The following is an 18,925-nucleotide window of genomic DNA, read 5'->3' on the forward strand; positions in this document are numbered from 1 at the left end:
AACCAGAGCTCATATGTAAGTAGTCTGTACCGATACGGTATTTTTTTAAATTATTTATTCATTTATGTTAGAGAAAATATGTATTTAATAAAACACGCGTATTTTTAATGTGCTTGTCCAGGGACAAATCCCCCCCCCCAAAAATACATTTCAACTCATGTAAGAATTGCATCAGAGCGTTTTTCCCCACCCAGTGTTCATATAGAGCCCTGTGATTGGTGGTAGATTGTGTGGTTTTCCGGAATGCGGGTGGGAAAAAACACAAGCACAGTTATTTAGGAAGTGACCAAGGAGCCAATCAGGGATCATTTTCTACAATGCTTCTCCAATCATAAGGCATTTCACAGCAATGTTTACATTCTTTACCCAAAACTTGCACCAGTTACATCAGTCACTTTACGATATTTTGTAATTAATGATTGATGACTAGTGAAGATAATCAATTATAAAAATGAAAATTAAAAAGTTTAAAAAAAATATGTTATGGCATGTTATAAAATGTCCAGAAATTCGGGGTAATCGCAGGGTTTGTTAATGTTGTCCATCTTGGAAACTCCGTGAAAGTTTACAGTTGTCCAGGCTCGTTCAGTAGTTCTAAAGACAAATTCTGTACAAGCAGACGCGTGAGTAAAATCTAAATGTTTAGATTTTCCTGTATAGCAGGAATACACAATTTCAACAGATAGTCGACAGTTTAGCTAATTTTGTAAATGATTGTTTTGTTTGTTTGTTTGTTTTTTTTAAGTTTAAAATAAGCCAGTTGGTTTTGTGACTGTACATCATTCCCTTCAAATGCTATTGAGCTTTAAATTATGGTATATTTTGTGTATGGGCCCATTCTGTCGTGAAATACATGTGTAATTTACATATGATTTAATAGCTTATTTTGATAAATATCAAAAATCTAAAAGGTGTGCATCATACCTGACACCTAGATGAACACTTTCCAGTTCGTTATATGACTGTAAGTCATTCCCTTCAAATGCTATTGAGCTTTAAATTATGGTTTAAATTATTATTATTTTTTATTTTTATTTTTAAATTATTAACTGATATGATTTGACTGATAGGATTTAGTGGAACAGCAGGATGTCCCAGCATGCTTTTCTCTCACTGGGGGCCAAGGCATGGCGCTGCCTGTCCTGCCCCAAATCTCAACTTCGCCTGGACCTGACACTGGGATGTGGGCAAACTTTCAGGTAAAATATATGTCACATAGTAGATATGAATTGATTTATACAGTTTGATTCTCCTTAATTCAAATGCTCAACCAATACCATTTGTCTATTCATGATTTATTCATGATTTGAGCCTGCAGTTGTGATGTCCAGAGGTTTTATTGGCATAAGGTCAGGGATGTTATTGTATTGTATCGGCATGATTTATCACATCAAATAGTTAAATGGGTGTCATGAAGTTTGTATTTCCATCGAATTTTAGGATAATATGTGAACTCTGTTACACTTACTGTTCACACACTCCAAAGGTGCATGACTTTTTTGTTTACATCTGATTAATTTAATAATCACTGATGATACCCCAAATTAAAATGGCTCTATTATTGGTTCTTAAGTGGAGGACATACTCTTGGCATGTATTTATTAGTGTTCCATTACTTGGTCAGTTCAAGTGAAGTTCCTTAGCATCCTTCCTTCCTACCTACTCTTTCAAATAGACAGACACATCAATAAGTTGATTTATAATTATTGTAGCACAATGCTTTTGAATTCTTGATTCGGATTGGTCAGAAGGGTGTTGATTATTGTCTATAACAGCAGCTCTGAGAGTAGCAACGGCTGTAATTTAGCTCGCAGGTTTATATCAATGCATTCGTTCCAAAAAATCATATAGTTTCTTTAGTCACAGCTCATTAACAGAGACTTGACAGTATGACAGACCACGGGTTTCATAATCTAAGCGTAGTAATAAACAGATTAAAATGCATTGTTATTTTACTAAGAAAAATTGCTTTACGTTTTTGATATGTGAGTTATCTGTATGGAGATGTTTATTTATTATTTCAGGTAGGAGTCTCCAGTGTCAGTGTTTTGTAACAGTCAGTAGGTTTTCTGCTACATGAAAGTCTTCATGATAAGGGAGTTTGGAGCTTTCCGGTTTCTCTGTAACATAACAAGCTGTGGGTTTTTTTTCCTTCTTATTATCATCAAGAGAGAGGAAAAATAAGAGAGTCTGGTGAGGGAACGAATGTTTAGAGACGCTGTACTAGGAACTAACTTCTCACGTGGATGTTCTAGAACATTAAATATAACTACAAACAGCTGTAAAGTATATGGCATGTAGTTCATCGATAAGCGGAAAACTTACAATCATGGCAGTTTGCTGTGGTATAAGAGAAATGAAACACTTTAGGATGTGCTGTTATTGGAAACTAATCAACTTTGAGGTGCTGACAGTAACTTAGCTTTGCGTCGAGCTACATCATACCACCCCATTTTTCTTTTCTTTTTTTATTCTTATATTCCTTACATAATAATTACCAGTAAGCAGCAAAATACATAATGCTCCACTAATATAACATTTAAAGATTTCCACAAAATATTTCATCTATACATAAAAGCTGATAATACTTATTTACATTCTAGCAAGTTAACAAGTTGATATGAATCTGTATGTAATTTGACCTTGGTTGGGGGGATGGGTTAGGAAATGTACAGCACTGTTCTTTCTGCCAAAATCGAATGTATTCCTACTGAAAAATCCACCACCATTAGTGTGACGTTGGTGTGAACCATTAATTCATGCAGATGGCACGAGACAGGGGAAGGCCACTGGACAGGAGTGATGGGGGGACGAGTGTGGACACTAACTCAGACGGACGACACTTTATGGTACCATGTATACAGACGTCACGAGGATCCGGATCTCGTTAACGGACGGAAAAGGAAAAAAGCGGAGAACTCCCAAGACTCAGGGAAGAAGCTTAAAGAAATGGCTGACGTGAAGGAGGAAGAGGTTGAAACGAGCCTTTGCGTGTTGACCTCTGAGCAGGATCACAAAGACGAGGAGGTGCTGAGAGACTATTTCCAGTTGAGTGTTAAACTGGAGGACTTGTACAAAGAGTGGGGTGATGCAGATCCGCACTTCAGCCATACAGGCAATGTTTTCACAGGTAAGCTGTGGGAATTTTCAGGTTTCAGTTGCGTGCCCGAGCCGGTAAAGATATCAGCGTCTTTTACCTTCTATAAAACGGCCTTTAAAAATAACCCCAGGTTAAACTAATCCCGTGCGACGTGACCTCTGGGTAAACTTGCATTTTCCTGGTATTTTTGCAAGTATGGAGGCACTCAAGGGTGTGGTTTTCTTTACTTTTAAACACAATCCATGGTGTGATACCTTATTTTTTTTAGGTAGTCGATTCGTTCTCGACATTTAATCCGGTCGCTAAATGCCACTTCCCCAAAGATCTCTTCCCAAACGGAATGATTATGTACCATTCTTTCAACCAGGGTTTGATAACGTTGTTCTCCCCAAACTGAAACTAAACATAAAGTTTCAGCTCTCGTCCAGTTGCGGCTTTTCTTTTGCTTCGTCTGTTTTAGGTATGACGCCCGGGGCTGCTGCGATGGGTCATCAGCACGTAAACAACGGTGACACGCTCATCTCGGCAATTTTTGCAGAAATCACTTATCCCGTACGAATTGACGATGAATTTCACACAGTACATTTACATGGACAACAATATTCCGATATTAACTCGATTAAGACAATACTCTGATTAAGAAAGTACCATGTAAACAGCGATTTTTGATTACCTTAATGCGACTAAAGTCATACTCGAAGTAAACACAAATCAAATTAAGACATGTACACATACGGCAGTGCTCAACCGTTTGACGGTAAACAAGAGAGCATGGCTGCGTCCCAAACCACGTACTTACCTGCTATATAGTAGGCGAGATACATGTATCTCGGCTACTATACAGCAGTTAAGTATGCGGTTTGGGACGCAGACCACGGCTTCAAGCAGCCGTCTATTTGCACGTACAACATGACAAATAATTAACCGCAGTTGAAGCGTTCGTAAAATTTTTTAATAAAAACACCCAAAACTGTATACGGTACCATAACGAAAATGAACTGTATGTCGATACATGAAATTCTGGAGTCAACGTCGGACGGCGTGGCGTGGGGACGTAATGACGTGTGCCGTTAATCGATCTATGTTCTCTAACATGTAAAATGGGAACATGAAAGAATTATTCTAAAAGCGACTCATGTACACACCTTAATCGCAATATTGTCTTACTCAGAATAAGGTCAATAATTAGATTACTGCTGTCCATGTAAACGTAGTCATTGACTGCTGCCGTGTGTGAACGTGTCCTGTCGCAAAATGCGGTGGAAACTCTCGCACGATGTTAATAGTGTGATTAAGGTGTGTACATGTCTGTAATACACGTCAATAATGCGACTAAAACAGGAATACTCCACGTGTCTTAATTCGATTTGTGTTTACGTCGAGTATGACCTTAATCGGATTAAGGTAATTAAAAATTGCTGTTTACATGGTAGTTTCTTAATCAGAGTATTGCCTTAATCGGGTTAATGTTGGATTATTGTTGTCCATGTAAAACACACTGATTGATGTCCGTGGTAACAATTACTTTACAGCCGTTTTGTCCCGAAAACTAATCCTGTCCGAATAGGGCTTAACACGGCTAAATTTGTCTGTGATAGTTTTTATTTTGCCTCTAGAGGCCGCTCTCACACTGTATAATGACCGCAGACCCTTCTCATAGTTCCTGCAATTGGTTATCAGTGTCGGTTATTCGGCAACACTGATCGATCGGTCGGCCTCTTTTTACAATCACCTGCAAGATTAAAACTTGCTTTGGGATTTCATTTTTAGTGGTGAAAATGTCACTTTACCACTAAATTAACTTGTTTTTGTGTTTAGACACACTATAAGAATGTTATGGCGTGTTGCCTGTCGCACTGTGTCTCAATAATCATTTATGTGTGTGTGTGTTTGTGTCAGGAGTGCGCATGTTGCGCCAGGACCCTGTGGAGTGTCTCTTCTCGTTCATCTGCAGCTCAAATAATCACATCTCTCGGATTCAGGGGATGATCGAGCGTTTGTGTAGCACACTCGGGACACCACTCTGTGAGCTCGATGGCACACACTATCACGACTTCCCCTCCATTGAGGCTTTAGCAGGTAACACACAAACACTCCGCTAACCCTGAGCTCTCATTAGCATATACACTGATGCCTTTTTTCTGGTCAGTAGTATGTATGAACATATATTTGATCATTGTTGTGTGTGTGTGTGACAGAGAGCAGCGTAGAGGCACGGCTACGGGATTTGGGTTTTGGCTACCGAGCTCGTTTCCTACAGCAAAGTGCACACATGATTATGAGCGATCATGGTCCTAAGTGGCTCCATACACTACGTAACACCCCCTACCTGCAGGCCAGAGATGCTCTCCTTACACTCCCTGGTGTTGGCCCAAAGGTAGCTATTCATTTAATTGCTAATGTTGCCAAGGCTATCACAAAATGCAAAAAAGGAATTGCAAGCAGGTCTTAATTAGACCTCTTAAAATGACTAGCAGCTATTTGCTAGACTAGAGATGTTTTCTCTTTGTTTATTAGTTTGCCTGTTTCTGCAGTAACTAGCATGCTCCAATTTTGATCCAGTCCATGCTTAGTGTTTGTGTCTATGTGCATGGGGTGTGTGTCATCCAGGTGGCCGACTGTGTGTGTTTAATGTCATTGGACAAGTCTGAAGCCGTCCCTGTAGACACACATGTGTGGCAGATTGCGAAGCGCGACTATGGCTATGCTGCAGGAGGTAGACAGAAGACTCTGACCAATAAAGTCTACAAAGAGATCGGTGAGTAGAACAACAGCCACATCGTCTTCCCTTCTGTTTTTTGCCTCACCTAGTTTCCTTTCTAGCTGAATGCTGAAATTATGTTCAAGCTATGTACAGTATCCATCCATCCATCCATTTTCCATACTGGTTGCGGGGGAGCCTGGAGCCTATCCAGTGAACTCGGGGCAAAATGGCAGGGGACACCCTGGACGTGGGTGCCAACCCATCGCAGGGAAAAATCACACACACATTCACACACAATGGACAATTTGGAAATGTCAATCAGCCAGGAGAAAACCCCCGAAGCATGGGGAGAACACTGGGATTCGAACCCCCAACCCCAGAGGCAAACTTTCTAACCACTAAAAATGGCTTCTCAGTGCACATCCATTGAATTTAATGTGCTGTTTTTAACCAGGTATCGGCCCTATACAATGCTCATTACTCATCCTCGTAAAAAATGCTCCGATACCAACATCCGATACCACATGTTACTATGTGACGTAACTGTATAATCTCACGATTAATGATGGCAATTGAAACGAAACAGACTGCCCATTGTGCTCTGTGAAAATATCAAGAGCAGGAAGTACAGCATCTGTCTACAATTCAAATAGCCTAATAAAAGAAAATATTACTGTTTTTCTTTTTTTTAAATCTTTTTATTTTGATCTTTTTGGGATTTTTGTGAAAAATCTTGCGTATTCTTTTATTTTGATGATTGTAATAGGACTTTGTCACTGTTTGCAGGGGATTTCTTCAGAAAGCTTTGGGGATCCTATGCTGGCTGGGCGCACTCTGTGAGTAAAAAAAAACTTCCGGCAGCCATATTTACCTTTTTCTGTTCTATCCTGTGCCTTTCTTTTATACCTACTCTCATTATTAAACTGTTTTTGCCCTGCAGCATATAAATACATGTGTATCTTTTTATTATGCATTGTGATTGTATATATTACAATTAATTTGCCTTCACTAAAGAGCACCGAATAAATAAGCATGATTCTGTCTCTCTATACCTCTTTTTGATTCCGTCTCTCTGTTTCTCTGTTTCCCCGCCCCCTCTCTCTCCCCCTTTCTCTCTGTCTCTCAGGTTTTGTTCTGTGCTGATCTAAAGAAGTTCCAGAAGCTGAAAGAAATCCCGACCATAAAAGAAGAAAAGAAGCCAGCAAAGATGGGAAAAAAAGAAGAAAAGAATACAAACTGTAAGAAGAGAGTGAATGTGAAAAAGGAAGGAGGAGATTAAGATCAACAATCTGATCTACCGCTCTTTCAAACAAAACTCTTTCACTGGACAGTTTTCTTTTGACTGGAAGAAAAACTCAGGGATGAAATCAAGTTTTAAGTATCGGTGACTGCTTGTGCTGCCAGAAAGCACGTTGAATTTTGGTGTATATCAGACTTTATCTCCTAAAGGAAACTCAATGTACAACACAGCTATTGTTTTAGATGGGAAAATGGTTTTGTATAAAATAATCTGCAAAACAGTTAGTCCATTACAGTGGGTGCATGTGTGTCACAGACGTGCTGACATTTACTGTATAGCTGTAGCATTTACAGTTTATGAGTACTTGCTACTGAAATACGGGAGACACCTGAAAACTACATTGGTCTGCTTTTTCAGCTAAAGAAACAATCACGATTACCCAGTGGAAAAGCAAATTCACTGAAAAAGAAAGGACACACATAGCCGTTACTTTTGCCGTGTGCTGATGTGATCAAAGGAAAATTTGCCCTGTGAATGCACAAACCTCAGTCAAACAAGATGGTGTCACTCTGGTCTCTGGTTGGTACAAAAAAATTGAGATACTACTAATAATTAAGTAAAACCCATCACACTGGACTTTTGCCTTCCTACTTTCTTACTATGTTGCACATGTAGTGGAAAAAAAAAAATTAGTTAGCTAATATTAGTCCTACATTCTCCCCAATATCACAGAACCAACATACTTGATACAGCGTATCACTTCATCCAATACATTTTCAGCCCTACATATGCTCATTCATACAATTATCCAATTAGTTAATCATGTGGCAGCAGTACAATGAATAAAATAATGCACATACAGTACATGTCAAGAGCTTCAGTTAATGTTCACATCAAACATCAGAATGGGGAAAATGTCATTTCAGTGACTCAGACTGTGGCATGGTTGCTTTGAGTATTTCAGAAACTGCTGATCTGGGTTTTTCATATGTAACAGTCTGTGGAGTTTACACAGAGCGGTGCAAAAACCAAACAATAAAAACACATCCAGAGAGCTGCAGTTCTGAGGGCAGAGCCATCTTGTTGATGACAGAGATCATAGGAGAATGGCCAGACTGGTTTGTGCTGACATGAAGGCTATGATAACTCAGATAATTACTCTTTACAATCATGGTGAGCAGAAAAGCATCTCAGAATAAACAACACGTAGAACTTTGAGGTGGATGGGCTACAATTGTGGGTTCCACTCATGTCAGCCAACAGAAGTCTGCGGCTACAGTGGACACGGGTTAACTTATAATGGATAGCTGGAGACTGGACAAATAGCAGGTTCTGCAATACAGGAGTAACTACTAAAGTGGCCGCTGAGTATGTGTTAGTGCAGAGTGATCCTATCTACCAGCATACACAATGTTGCTAGGATTTTCTCGTTAGTAACATTAGCACCTTTGGAATTGCATGTGTGTGCACGTTTATGTCAACACCAATGGATCAGTTGTTTACTTAATGAACTACAAACTTTCAATCCTAATGATTTTAAGTATAGTAACAACAACAATAACACACTTGTCCCAGACTGAACTCCATTCTCACAAAAGGATTTTTGGCTGCCTTTGAATCAAGGTCTGTAATTTGGTTTGGCATCAGATATTCGTGGTTAGAAAATACCATTTGAAATGCTTGTGTCAACTCAAACTGTCCACTATGTGGCAGTAATGACACTATGACGCTTCCTCTTTGAGGTTTTTCTTTCTTTCTCTACTCACACTTCACACTATCATGCCTAGATGCAGTCTGCTCTCTTGACTGATTACTGTTCAAACATTACCTCAGTTCAAATATTTTTGCAACATAGCAACTGGGTTTTATGCAGAGGTCAAGAGGCAAACATGTTTAATTTGTCACCTCCTCTGTCAATTTACCTTTATTCATTTAGGAAATACTTATCCAAAGTGCTGCAATTAATACAGGATACAATCCAGAACAGAGATACAATCCGAACAGTTAAGGGTTAAAAGCTTTGATCAGTGGCCCAAGAACAGCACACTGTGAAGTCCTTGGATCTGAACTAACTGTAATCTTACATTCACAAGCAGAGAGCTCTAACTACTGAGCCACCACCTGCCCAAACAAACATGTTCCCATTCTTAAACTTTCTCAAATCAACTTGTTATAACTGCACGCTAACTTTTAACCTGGGACCATACGCAAGAATCATATTCCTACACATTCCCACAAATCAGTGAAAATAGTGGGATAATCAGGATACAGTACTAATACTTCAAATCCAAGATGTGTAATTTGTGCCTGAAAGTGGTTCATGTTACAGAGGTGTAATGATATGCATAAATATTACATATTAAGATATTCTATGCTTGCTGCTCTGTCTTGTGCATATAAAACTGCATATTAAAGTAGAAAGGCCACAAAGTACAAAGTGGACATTCAAAATAACAGTCTCCATGAGGGGTGCTCAAACTTTTTGCAGTCAGAGACCCCTTTGAATTTCAAATAAATTTCATGGTCCCCTTCAGTGTGGATTCATTTTATAAACTGAATCCAACTATTCAAATATTAGGCTACTTATAGAGATTTTTAGTAATTGACTTCACCCAAAAAGAGCACATTAGGTTCAAGGTGATTTTGTTTACATGTACATTTCAAGTTTATGGTGTTTGGCAGATGCCTTTATCCAGAGCAACTTGTATCTCATTTATACAACTGAGCAGTTGAGGGTTAAGGGCCTTGCTCAAGGGCCCAGCAGTGGTAGCTTGGCAATGCTGGGATTTGTACTCATGACCTTCCAGTCAGTAGTCCAACATCTTAACCAATGAGCACCACTGACCATGCCCCACTACAAAAAAAGTCTTCTTAGCAAGTGAAATATATCTTGAATATAGTCAAATTTATCTAGTATTTCTTATTGTAAGATTACAATAAACCAAATATAAGATTATTAAACATATTTCTAGACATTATTACTCATTTCCAGCAGAGAATTTTGCTTCTTTTCAGTAATAGATGCATAAAGTGTGTCAAATTATCTGCCAATAGAGCAAGAAAACAATAAGCTTGAAATGAACACAAATGGCTTGAAATGGGTTTAATAATCTTATATTTGGTTTATTGTAATCTTATTACAGGAAATACTCCATAAATGTGACTATATGCAAGCTATTTCCACTTGCTAATATGTCATTTTTTGAAGTGCATGGATATTGGTGTCATATGAGTTCTCCTGGGATTTTCAAGCACAGCAGTCCCTAGAGTTCACACAGATTGGTGCAAAAAATAAAAAATAAAAAAACATCCACTGAGTGGCAGTTCTGTGGATTGCTGTTGATAAGAGAGGTCAGAAGAGAATAGCTAGACTGGTTCAAGCTGACAGGAAGGCTATGGTCACTCACAGCAGAAAAGCACCTCGAAAGGCACAACACATTGAACCTTGAAGGCAGATGGGCTACAACAACAGAAGACCACACTAGGTTCCAGGATCAGGAATCTGAGGTTACAGTGGACAGTTGAAGATGGGAAAGAATTCAAATGGTTTGCCACATATCTGATTGTAGGTCTTTGTAATAAAGTGGGCAGTGAGTGTATATCCCAGGCTGTGCTTAATGGGGACCCCAATTTGAGAACTATTGGACTACATTATAATAATAATGGGCTATAACATCAAATTCAGTACATTTACATTTATCCATTTAACAGATGCTTTTATCCAAAGCGACTTACAAATGAGAAAATACAAGCAACGTGATATATCAAGCGGAGAACAATACAAGTAGTGCTACCATGCAAGATTTATAATTGAGTTTAAATAATAATAATAAAAAAATCTAAGTCACAATCAGTATCTGTGTAGTTGTTAAGCATATTCTTAAATCGTTTGCTGGTGTTGTTGTTTTTGAATCTTCATTCATATTTATCTGCTATGGACGATACTGAGAGAGATTTCTTGACTGATAAACACTCTGGTTCAGTAAACCAGACTCACGAGTGTGCACGATTAAAAGCAGTAAAAAGTATCCCAAAACGTCTAATGAAACTAGACTGTTGCCTTTCGGGTGCTTTCAGAATTAGGAACTTTATTCTCCAAACGTCAGTAAAACTGGCAAAAGATCTCATGAATACAATGCTTCTTTATAACCCAATAAAACAAAGTGCAAAGTAGGCTGAAAACTGAAAATAAAGTGTAAGTGAATGTATAATTAAACAGTATGTGCAAAAGTGAAAGACGGGATTGGGTTTACTGTGGTTAGTTTGTTCTCCATTTAATACTACTGACACATTGCAAGCTACATAAAATTTATATTGCTTTCACAGGTTATGTACTGTGAGGGTGTGTGTGCGTCGAGTTGAAAGCTCTTGATTTGGGTTTTACAATCCTTTAAAGGCTTGCCACACTGCTTCAGGTCTGTATACCGTGGCCTTAGAAGGTGTTTGTAAGGTGTTTATCTTAACAAGTAGCTGTGTTTGTGTTACTGTGACACTCAGCCATTTCAGATACTATGGTTAGGTTATTATGCATGCTTTTACATTGTAAGAGGGAGTAAAATAATGTAACCAGTTTTAAAAGCCGTCACACCTAATACCTGGACAGGGTGAGTTTGGGTGAGGGTGAATTGTATTTTTCTTACTCTTTGCATTTGGTTAGTGTGACTATGGGAATACAGTATATAAATAGCCGTGTGTGTGTGTTTGTGTGTGTGCGGTCATTTGTACAAAGCAGTGACTCAGCTTTAGTCTAGTTGAATCTGGCATAAGACCAAGATTGACTTTAGGGCAGAAAGAGACTTGGAATAAAAATAAGAATAGAACATGGCTTGGGGACTGAATTAACATGGATGCATACATACAAACACAGTATCGTGCTAATGGTTAGGTCTTAGGTTCGTGTAAAGGAAATCTATGAAACGCATATTAAAATCATTTCAAAATAATCAAATGAAACTATTCTAGGCTGTAACGACAGGGTGGTGATGCCTGAAACAAAGCAGAGTTACGGTTTCCACAAAGAATTTGTATTATTTTCCTATAACAGCATGTTATTAAGCATTTTATTCCTTTTATACCACGACAATTAATACCAGTCTAAATGTATGAATAGGTGACATATTGTACTTTTATATTTATAATTATACTTGGTGTTGTGATTACGTTATTGAGAAATAGCAGTGTCCTAGGTCCTGGGGATTTTCATGTGGTGGAAAATGTACTGACCATTTACAAAGCACAACGATTAAAGGTTAAATGAACATCTCCTTCCAGAAAATGTCACCATATTACTGATTAGATATTTATCTTTGTTCAATAACAACACCTTTTCGTATCTGTTTATAATTCGCCTTATGATTATGTTTTTACAGTTCTTAGAAAATGCTGTTATAGTTTTCTGATTAGCCTTAGATCATGCTTTTATGCTGTCATGGTCACTTTATTAGGAACACTTGCACACCTGTCAGTTTATTTTTATTGCACAGAACTTCAGTTAATGTTCACATCAAACATCAGAATGGGGGACAAATGTGATCTCTGTGACTTTAACCGTGGCATAGTTGTTGGTGCCAGATGGGCTGGTTTTATTATTTCAGAAACTGCTGACCTCCTGGGATTTTTACACAGAACAGTCTCTAGAGTTTACACAGAATGGTGTGAAATACAAAGCACATAATGTGAGCAGACTGCGAGGGTTTGCAGGCTAAAACACCTTGTTGATGTGAAAGATAAGAGGAGAATGACCAGACATTGTATAGTAACTCAAATAAGCACTCATTACAATTGTGGTGTATTACATAACATGTCAAACCATGAGATCTGTGAGCTACAACAGCAGAAGATGGCATATATAGGATATCATGAGCACAGATTCAACCCAAGACCAGGTGATTAATTTTTTTCCTGAATCTTCAACTGTTCAATTTCGATGAGTCTGTGCCCATGATACTGTAGCTTCAGATTCCTGTTCTTGGCTGACAGGAGTGGAACCTGATGTGGTTTTCTGCTGTTGCAGCTCACCCACCTCAAGGTTTGATGTTTTGTGCATGCTGAGATGCTTTTCTGCTCACCCTGGTTGTAAAGAGTGATCATATGAGTTTCTATATCCTACCTGGCAGCTCGAACCAATCTGGCCATTTTCCTCTGACCTCTCTTATCAATAAGGTGTTTCCACCCACAGAATTGTCACTTACCCAATGTTTTTGGTTCTTTACACCATTCCATGTAAACTCTAGAGACTGTTGTGTGTGAAAATTGCAGGAGATTAGCAGTTTCTAATAACTAGCAGTTTCATGCCGTGATCAAAGTCACAGATATCACACTTTTTATTCTTTCTGATGGGAACATTAACTGAAGCTCTTGTCCTGTATCTGTGTGATTTTTTTGCGTTGTGCTGCTGCCACATGATTGGCTGATTAGATAACTACATGAATGTGCAGGTGTACAGGTGTTCTGGTGAGTGTATAAATCTGTGATTTGCATTGCAGCCGGTACCACTGTCAGAGCTGCTGTTATAGAAAATGACTCAACACCTTCTGACCAATCAGATTTGAGAATCTTCATCATTGTACAAAACTAAATCAAATCGATATTTTGTGTGACAAGCAACTGACTTTAAAATTGTGCTGGTTTACTTGCACTCTGTCGTACAGTTTTGTAAAGAAATCGACTGGCTGCTTCTTCGAGAACCTTCCAGAGTTCTTCTCTAGTCTCTATTCACACAACACACAAAAAATTGGAAGATAAACATTTGGACTAACCTGGAACAGTAATGCAGAAGACAAAATAAGGACAAAATATATTGAGTCTTTCACAATACTGTATAAACATGTTTTGACACCCACATAATGATAGAGGAGAGTCTGGTCACTCAGTTATGTAAGGCTGTGCCCATACAAGGCTTTAGTGGTGCTAAAATAAACAACACCCTTCGCCAATGTCCAGATAGCTCATGTTGCAGAAATGAACTCAAAAGTAGACAATAATCAAAGACGTTTCCCAGATACTTGAGATGTCTGTGTCTCCTGGCCAAGGCCAGAATCTTTTCTCTTGGTTTGTAATTTAGCTCTGAAAGCGTCTAAAGACTTTCCACCACTTGACCAGAAGCAAGTGCAAAATAGCAAAGAGACATAGACCGACAGGCAGAGCCACAACTGAGCATACTGTAAGGCTTGAAAATGTTTGTACTCCAGATTTCACTCCAGATTTCCTTTTTGGGCATTTTGAAGCATATACTATTTTATATTAAACCTTAGATTCATTAGATTGCCATGCAGTCTATAATCTTGTTATGAGAAAAAGCAGCTTCTCTACTTCTGATCGGGGAAAAAAGTCCAATGTTCTGTTGACCTGCACCACCTTTCTTTCATCCATTTATAGCTGTGATCTTTTTTTCTTTTCTTTTCTTTTTTTATTGAACATTTTCAAAATGGCCCCACCAAAGCACTTGTTAATATATATTAGAAGTATATTGTTTTAGCTCTTTTAGTTAAATAAGAGCATGGAATATAATGCTTGAATACTCTCTATACATGTTGACTGCATAGATATACTGTCCTCTCACATTCAACTGCTTTTATGTCCAGCAAATTTCTTAACATTTGTAAATATTTGTATTAACATAAAAAGATTTAACAACTGTGACAGTTGACACGGGGGGGGGGGGGGGGGTCAATATCAAAGGTAACTGTCTGTATGTGCTTTAAGTACTACAGTGCATCTCATCCTCATGGACTGCACCAGATTTGTCAGTTTTGTCAGTATGTGAGAAAATCCCGGATGACCTACTGCTTCCTCCGAAATTCTGCAGCAGGGAACCAATGGATACTGCGCTATCCCATAAGGCAACGGGACTGGCGTGGAAGAGCTGTCAGAATCAAAAACGGCGGAAGGCAGCAGGTCGGCTATTTTTAAGTTGTAGGTCACGTGGCAATGCCAACATTGCAGAGGTAGTACGTCTGGATTGTATTCATGCATCAACAGCCAAGCAGTAGGCACTGAATCGAACATAGTAGGTACTGCCACAATTTCGAACGCGGCCAGAGACTTTCCATCAATTTTTCTTTTTTTCTTTTTTTATGACATCAAAAATAGGTATGTGCACTCAGGACAAAATTGCCGGGTGATGGATTTGGGAATATGGAGTCAGTCATTACAGTATGTTACCCTGATACAGCTGTAATATGGATAATAAGATGTCTCAATTTTATTTTTCATAAGTCCACCCAGGCTTAATGAACCAAGGTCTTGAGTTTGACACCTGTACTCTAAAATAATAGCACACTGGATTTAATGTGATGGAAAATCACACAGCAAGGGATATGAAACTATACTGTCATGGAGAATATCTCAGAAGTTCTTGGCCCTCCTCTCTTCAACACTTGCCACCGGTTTTTAATGCCAGTGTTTCGTTCTGCTGTGGTCTGCAAGCCATTTCACTGTGGTTCTACAGGAATTTTTTTCTCTCGATTGTTTACCAGCTGAGAGATGGAATAACTAAATCCACCTGTAGTGACTGCGGTTTAAATGTTTAAATGTTAGCTGCCTAATTGAGACATGTTTTTCTGTGAGGCCTCTACTCTCGCCAGCCTTGCACCTCCTGCTTGATATTACTGAATAAGGCTCTGTCTGCCTACCAGATGGTCACTTTTTTCTAGGATATGCTAGTAGTGTGTATGTGCGTGTGTGCATGCTCATTCCTGGTAGGAGTACAGCGTGTCTCCATGTGGGTCTGATTGTTCTGTCTTAAGCTGTTTTTCTCTAGCTCTAACTAGGCAGATTCGCAGTGGGTATTATAACAGATGTGTGTGCGAGTCTGTGAGTGTGTCATACACTGTTGGTGGGCTTGGACTGCTGGCGTTTTGTGTGTAGGTCTCTGAATACCTCGCTTTTTCATTTTATTGACCCCATTCTTTTCTCCCTCGCATGGACACAAACACACACACACACACACACAATTCACCTTCCCTACATGCCCACTAGTAGCATATCTATTACCTAACAAGGGAACAATATACATTTTATGTACTTGGCACTGCACATTCAAAGCAATATCTAGAGCATGCTATGTATATAGTCATATATTACAAAAATAATTTCCAAAAATTAAAAAAAAATCATCCATGCAGATGCAGGAAAACATTGCACCTTTAGAAAACAGAGTTCGGACAAAGAGAACCCCTAGCTGCGCGCATTTTGGGGCCCAGTTAAAGGGAATTTTCTCCTTATATTTAGCAGCTTAGCCACCTCTTACTCAATACCACAGGGATCATGCCACTCGATTCTTATTAAGTCTATGAGCTGAACTGATTAAGATCCCAGTAGGTGACTTCAGATGGAGTAATGGAGCTCATGCAGAGGAATGATGTGCTAAATTACACTACTGTGAGTTCTACTTTCCAACACAGACCAAGCTGTTATTACACTGAGATGATGGAGTACATGATACATGGTATTAATTCTCTGGTGCTGTCACTCTGTTTCAGTCAGGCAGATGGAAGGACAGCCATCGTGACTCACCTTCAGATTAACACTTTCTAATGAACAGTCAGATTATGTTAATCTCATTAGGACAGCGAGGAAAACCACTATGTAGGCTACTGAATACACACGCTGTTAACGCTGATTATTGGTGAAGGTTGTTTTCAATCATAAAAGTTTTTTGTGCAGGTGTTTCTGCTAAAAATCGACAAGTATCAACACTTTACAACAGATATTTGGTGAATCTTCTGCTAAAAAGGTTGGTGACCCATGTATCTTGGCCCATTCCAACATGCATAAATGTACTTATTTATTTATTTTTATTGTAGGTTGTTTTTTAATGTTTGAGTATGTGGACTGGCATCTTCAGTCAGTTCAAATACTGCAAATATTATTTGTTCATATATCTATCTATCTATCTATCGATCAATCAATATATCTATCTATCTATCCCTTTTCTTATGGACACACATTCTAATGACAGTCACTTTATGATGCTCACCTCCACTATAACTACTTTACTTACTTTTGATGCTTCTTAGCACTTTTTAAAAAATCTTATTTTATTCATATCTTCTTAGTTTGCTGCCATATGGATAGTGTAATCTCACATTCAACTGCTTTTTTTTTCTTAGTTTACTGCCATATGGGTACTGTAATCTCACATTAAAAAAAAAACTGCTGTGTTCTCTATATATCGTGTCCTTGTAATTTGTTGTTTATTGTACTACTGCAACAAAACAATTTCCCTCAGGGATCAATAAAGTACTATCTATCTATCTATCTATCTATCTATCTATCTAAATACAGACATTTTGTGTCTGTGGAATTATCCAGTTCTAGGCATTATTATGGCACACATTGTGTTTAATGCTATTTTACAAAGTGGTTTTAGATATTTATCTGACATTTTAAGGTGCCAATAATTTTGCTACTTGAGAGAAAATTATTGCTTAAAAAACAGGTTGAGAATCATTTTGTTAGCTCAAAGGTAAATACTTTCTCCTATTGTTAAAATTAATTGTATGGATAATTGTTCCTATTTGAAAATTCTACGTTCTAATTATACATAATTTTTCGCTAGTTTTAAAGAAGGTGCCTGAAGGTTTTGGAGGCTTTAAAGAAGATTTTGCTGTTTACTGTATATTTAAAACACATGTTGGAAAGATACATATATTGGTGAATATATTTCATGGACTTTGTGGTATACGGTAATATATTTCTGTTGTGTAACACTTGCTGATAGCTTTATTGTAAATTTGAGGTTATAGCAAGCATTCATTTTATGAGTGTAGAGCTTACACACTCTCCTCAGAGTTCTTGTTTCTTTTAGACTGTTTCTACAGGTGTTAGCTGTGTTTGGTCATGCCAGTGGATGAGGTAATGACTGCCATTTGAAGGTAAAGTTTCACAGTCCTAATTTTGTACTTAGTTGGTTTGGTGAGCATTTCATTTTAAAAACACCACGGCGCTTTTGCATTCTTGATTCTGCCTGGGCAGAAGATGTTGAGCAATTTTCAATAACTCTCAGCTCTGCAAGGTTTATGTTAATTGCTCAATCTTATAGCAGATGCTCCACATAAATGGATTTTAAAAATGTGTTCTGTTAACATATTTTTGGAAGGAGTCTCAAGTGTCAGTGCTTTGTAACAGTCAGAGGTAAAGCTGTAATGGGACACAGGAAAGTCTTCAGGATGGAGGGGTTTGCGGTTTCCCAGTGACGCCATTCAGGGTGACCCCTGCCTTGTGCCCCGAGTTCCCTGGGATAGGCTCCAGGCTCCCCAGTGACCCTGTGTAGGGTAAGTGGTACAGAAAATGGTTGGATGGACTTACCATCTGCAATAGCATATTGGGAACCATTCGTGTACAGAGGCAGTCACCAAATGTTCCACACTAGGTGCCTGGTTGTTTGATGCAAAGGAGCATACACACATCCATACACACATATGTTTGCCTTACTATGCTTGCAAGGACCTTCCTCCTAATCAATGCAGTTAATTAATGCTATGCTTCACCTACGTAGATCTAAACGTAGAACCTTAACCAGACTTAACCTTAACTCACTAACCAGAAGAACACATTTTGGCTGTTTGGATCTGCTGGTTTTGTTAAATAAATAAATAAATAAATAAATAAATAATAAATAATAAGAGGACGCAATTTTCCTCACAAGGACCTGCCAAATGTCCCCACAGAGTCAAAACGTTCAGATATTCTTATCCCGAGGACATTTGTTCCCAGATATAAAAACATGCCCACGTACTTACATACGTTATAGAAAATGAAACAAAAGTACAAAAGAGACTAAACTTGTTTAAACGTGCAATGTCAATGTCAACGTTAACATGCAAGCCAGCACAAGAGTGGAAATGAAAAAGACCCCTCTGTCTGACACACGCACACA

General features: G+C 38.4%; 1 protein-coding gene across 4 annotated transcripts; it reads left to right on the forward strand.

The window, feature by feature from the left end:
- The first annotated feature begins 14 nt into the window (after nucleotides 1-14).
- Nucleotides 15-7,680, forward strand: ogg1 (8-oxoguanine DNA glycosylase). Of its 4 annotated transcripts, none has more exons than XM_053624566.1 (9): nucleotides 15-623; nucleotides 912-964; nucleotides 1,071-1,199; nucleotides 2,766-3,130; nucleotides 5,000-5,179; nucleotides 5,299-5,477; nucleotides 5,711-5,858; nucleotides 6,591-6,640; nucleotides 6,931-7,680. In XM_053624566.1, the coding sequence occupies exons 3-9, from the start codon at nucleotides 1,090-1,092 to the stop codon at nucleotides 7,081-7,083; spliced, it is 1,185 nt and encodes a 394-aa protein (XP_053480541.1). In that variant the 5' UTR covers nucleotides 15-623; nucleotides 912-964; nucleotides 1,071-1,089; the 3' UTR covers nucleotides 7,084-7,680. The 4 variants fall into 4 exon arrangements, with proteins under 4 accessions (XP_053480541.1, XP_053480542.1, XP_053480539.1 ...); XM_053624567.1 differs by having other exon boundaries at nucleotides 936-964; XM_053624564.1 differs by having other exon boundaries at nucleotides 15-964.
- Nucleotides 7,681-18,925: the final 11,245 nt, after the last annotated feature.

Source organism: Ictalurus furcatus, chromosome 5, assembly GCF_023375685.1.
Source record: "Ictalurus furcatus strain D&B chromosome 5, Billie_1.0, whole genome shotgun sequence".
Classification (NCBI taxonomy): Eukaryota; Metazoa; Chordata; class Actinopteri; order Siluriformes; family Ictaluridae; genus Ictalurus; species Ictalurus furcatus.

Bases quoted from the DNA above. Each gene is read 5' to 3' on its own strand.
- ogg1 (XM_053624564.1), top strand. From the start codon at position 1,090: ATGTCCCAGCATGCTTTTCTCTCACTGGGGGCCAAGGCATGGCGCTGC. The intron at 3,131-4,999 runs GTAAGCTGTGGG...TGTTTGTGTCAG, and splicing joins TACAGGCAATGTTTTCACAG to GAGTGCGCATGTTGCGCCAG. The intron at 5,859-6,590 runs GTGAGTAGAACA...CACTGTTTGCAG, and splicing joins TAAAGTCTACAAAGAGATCG to GGGATTTCTTCAGAAAGCTT.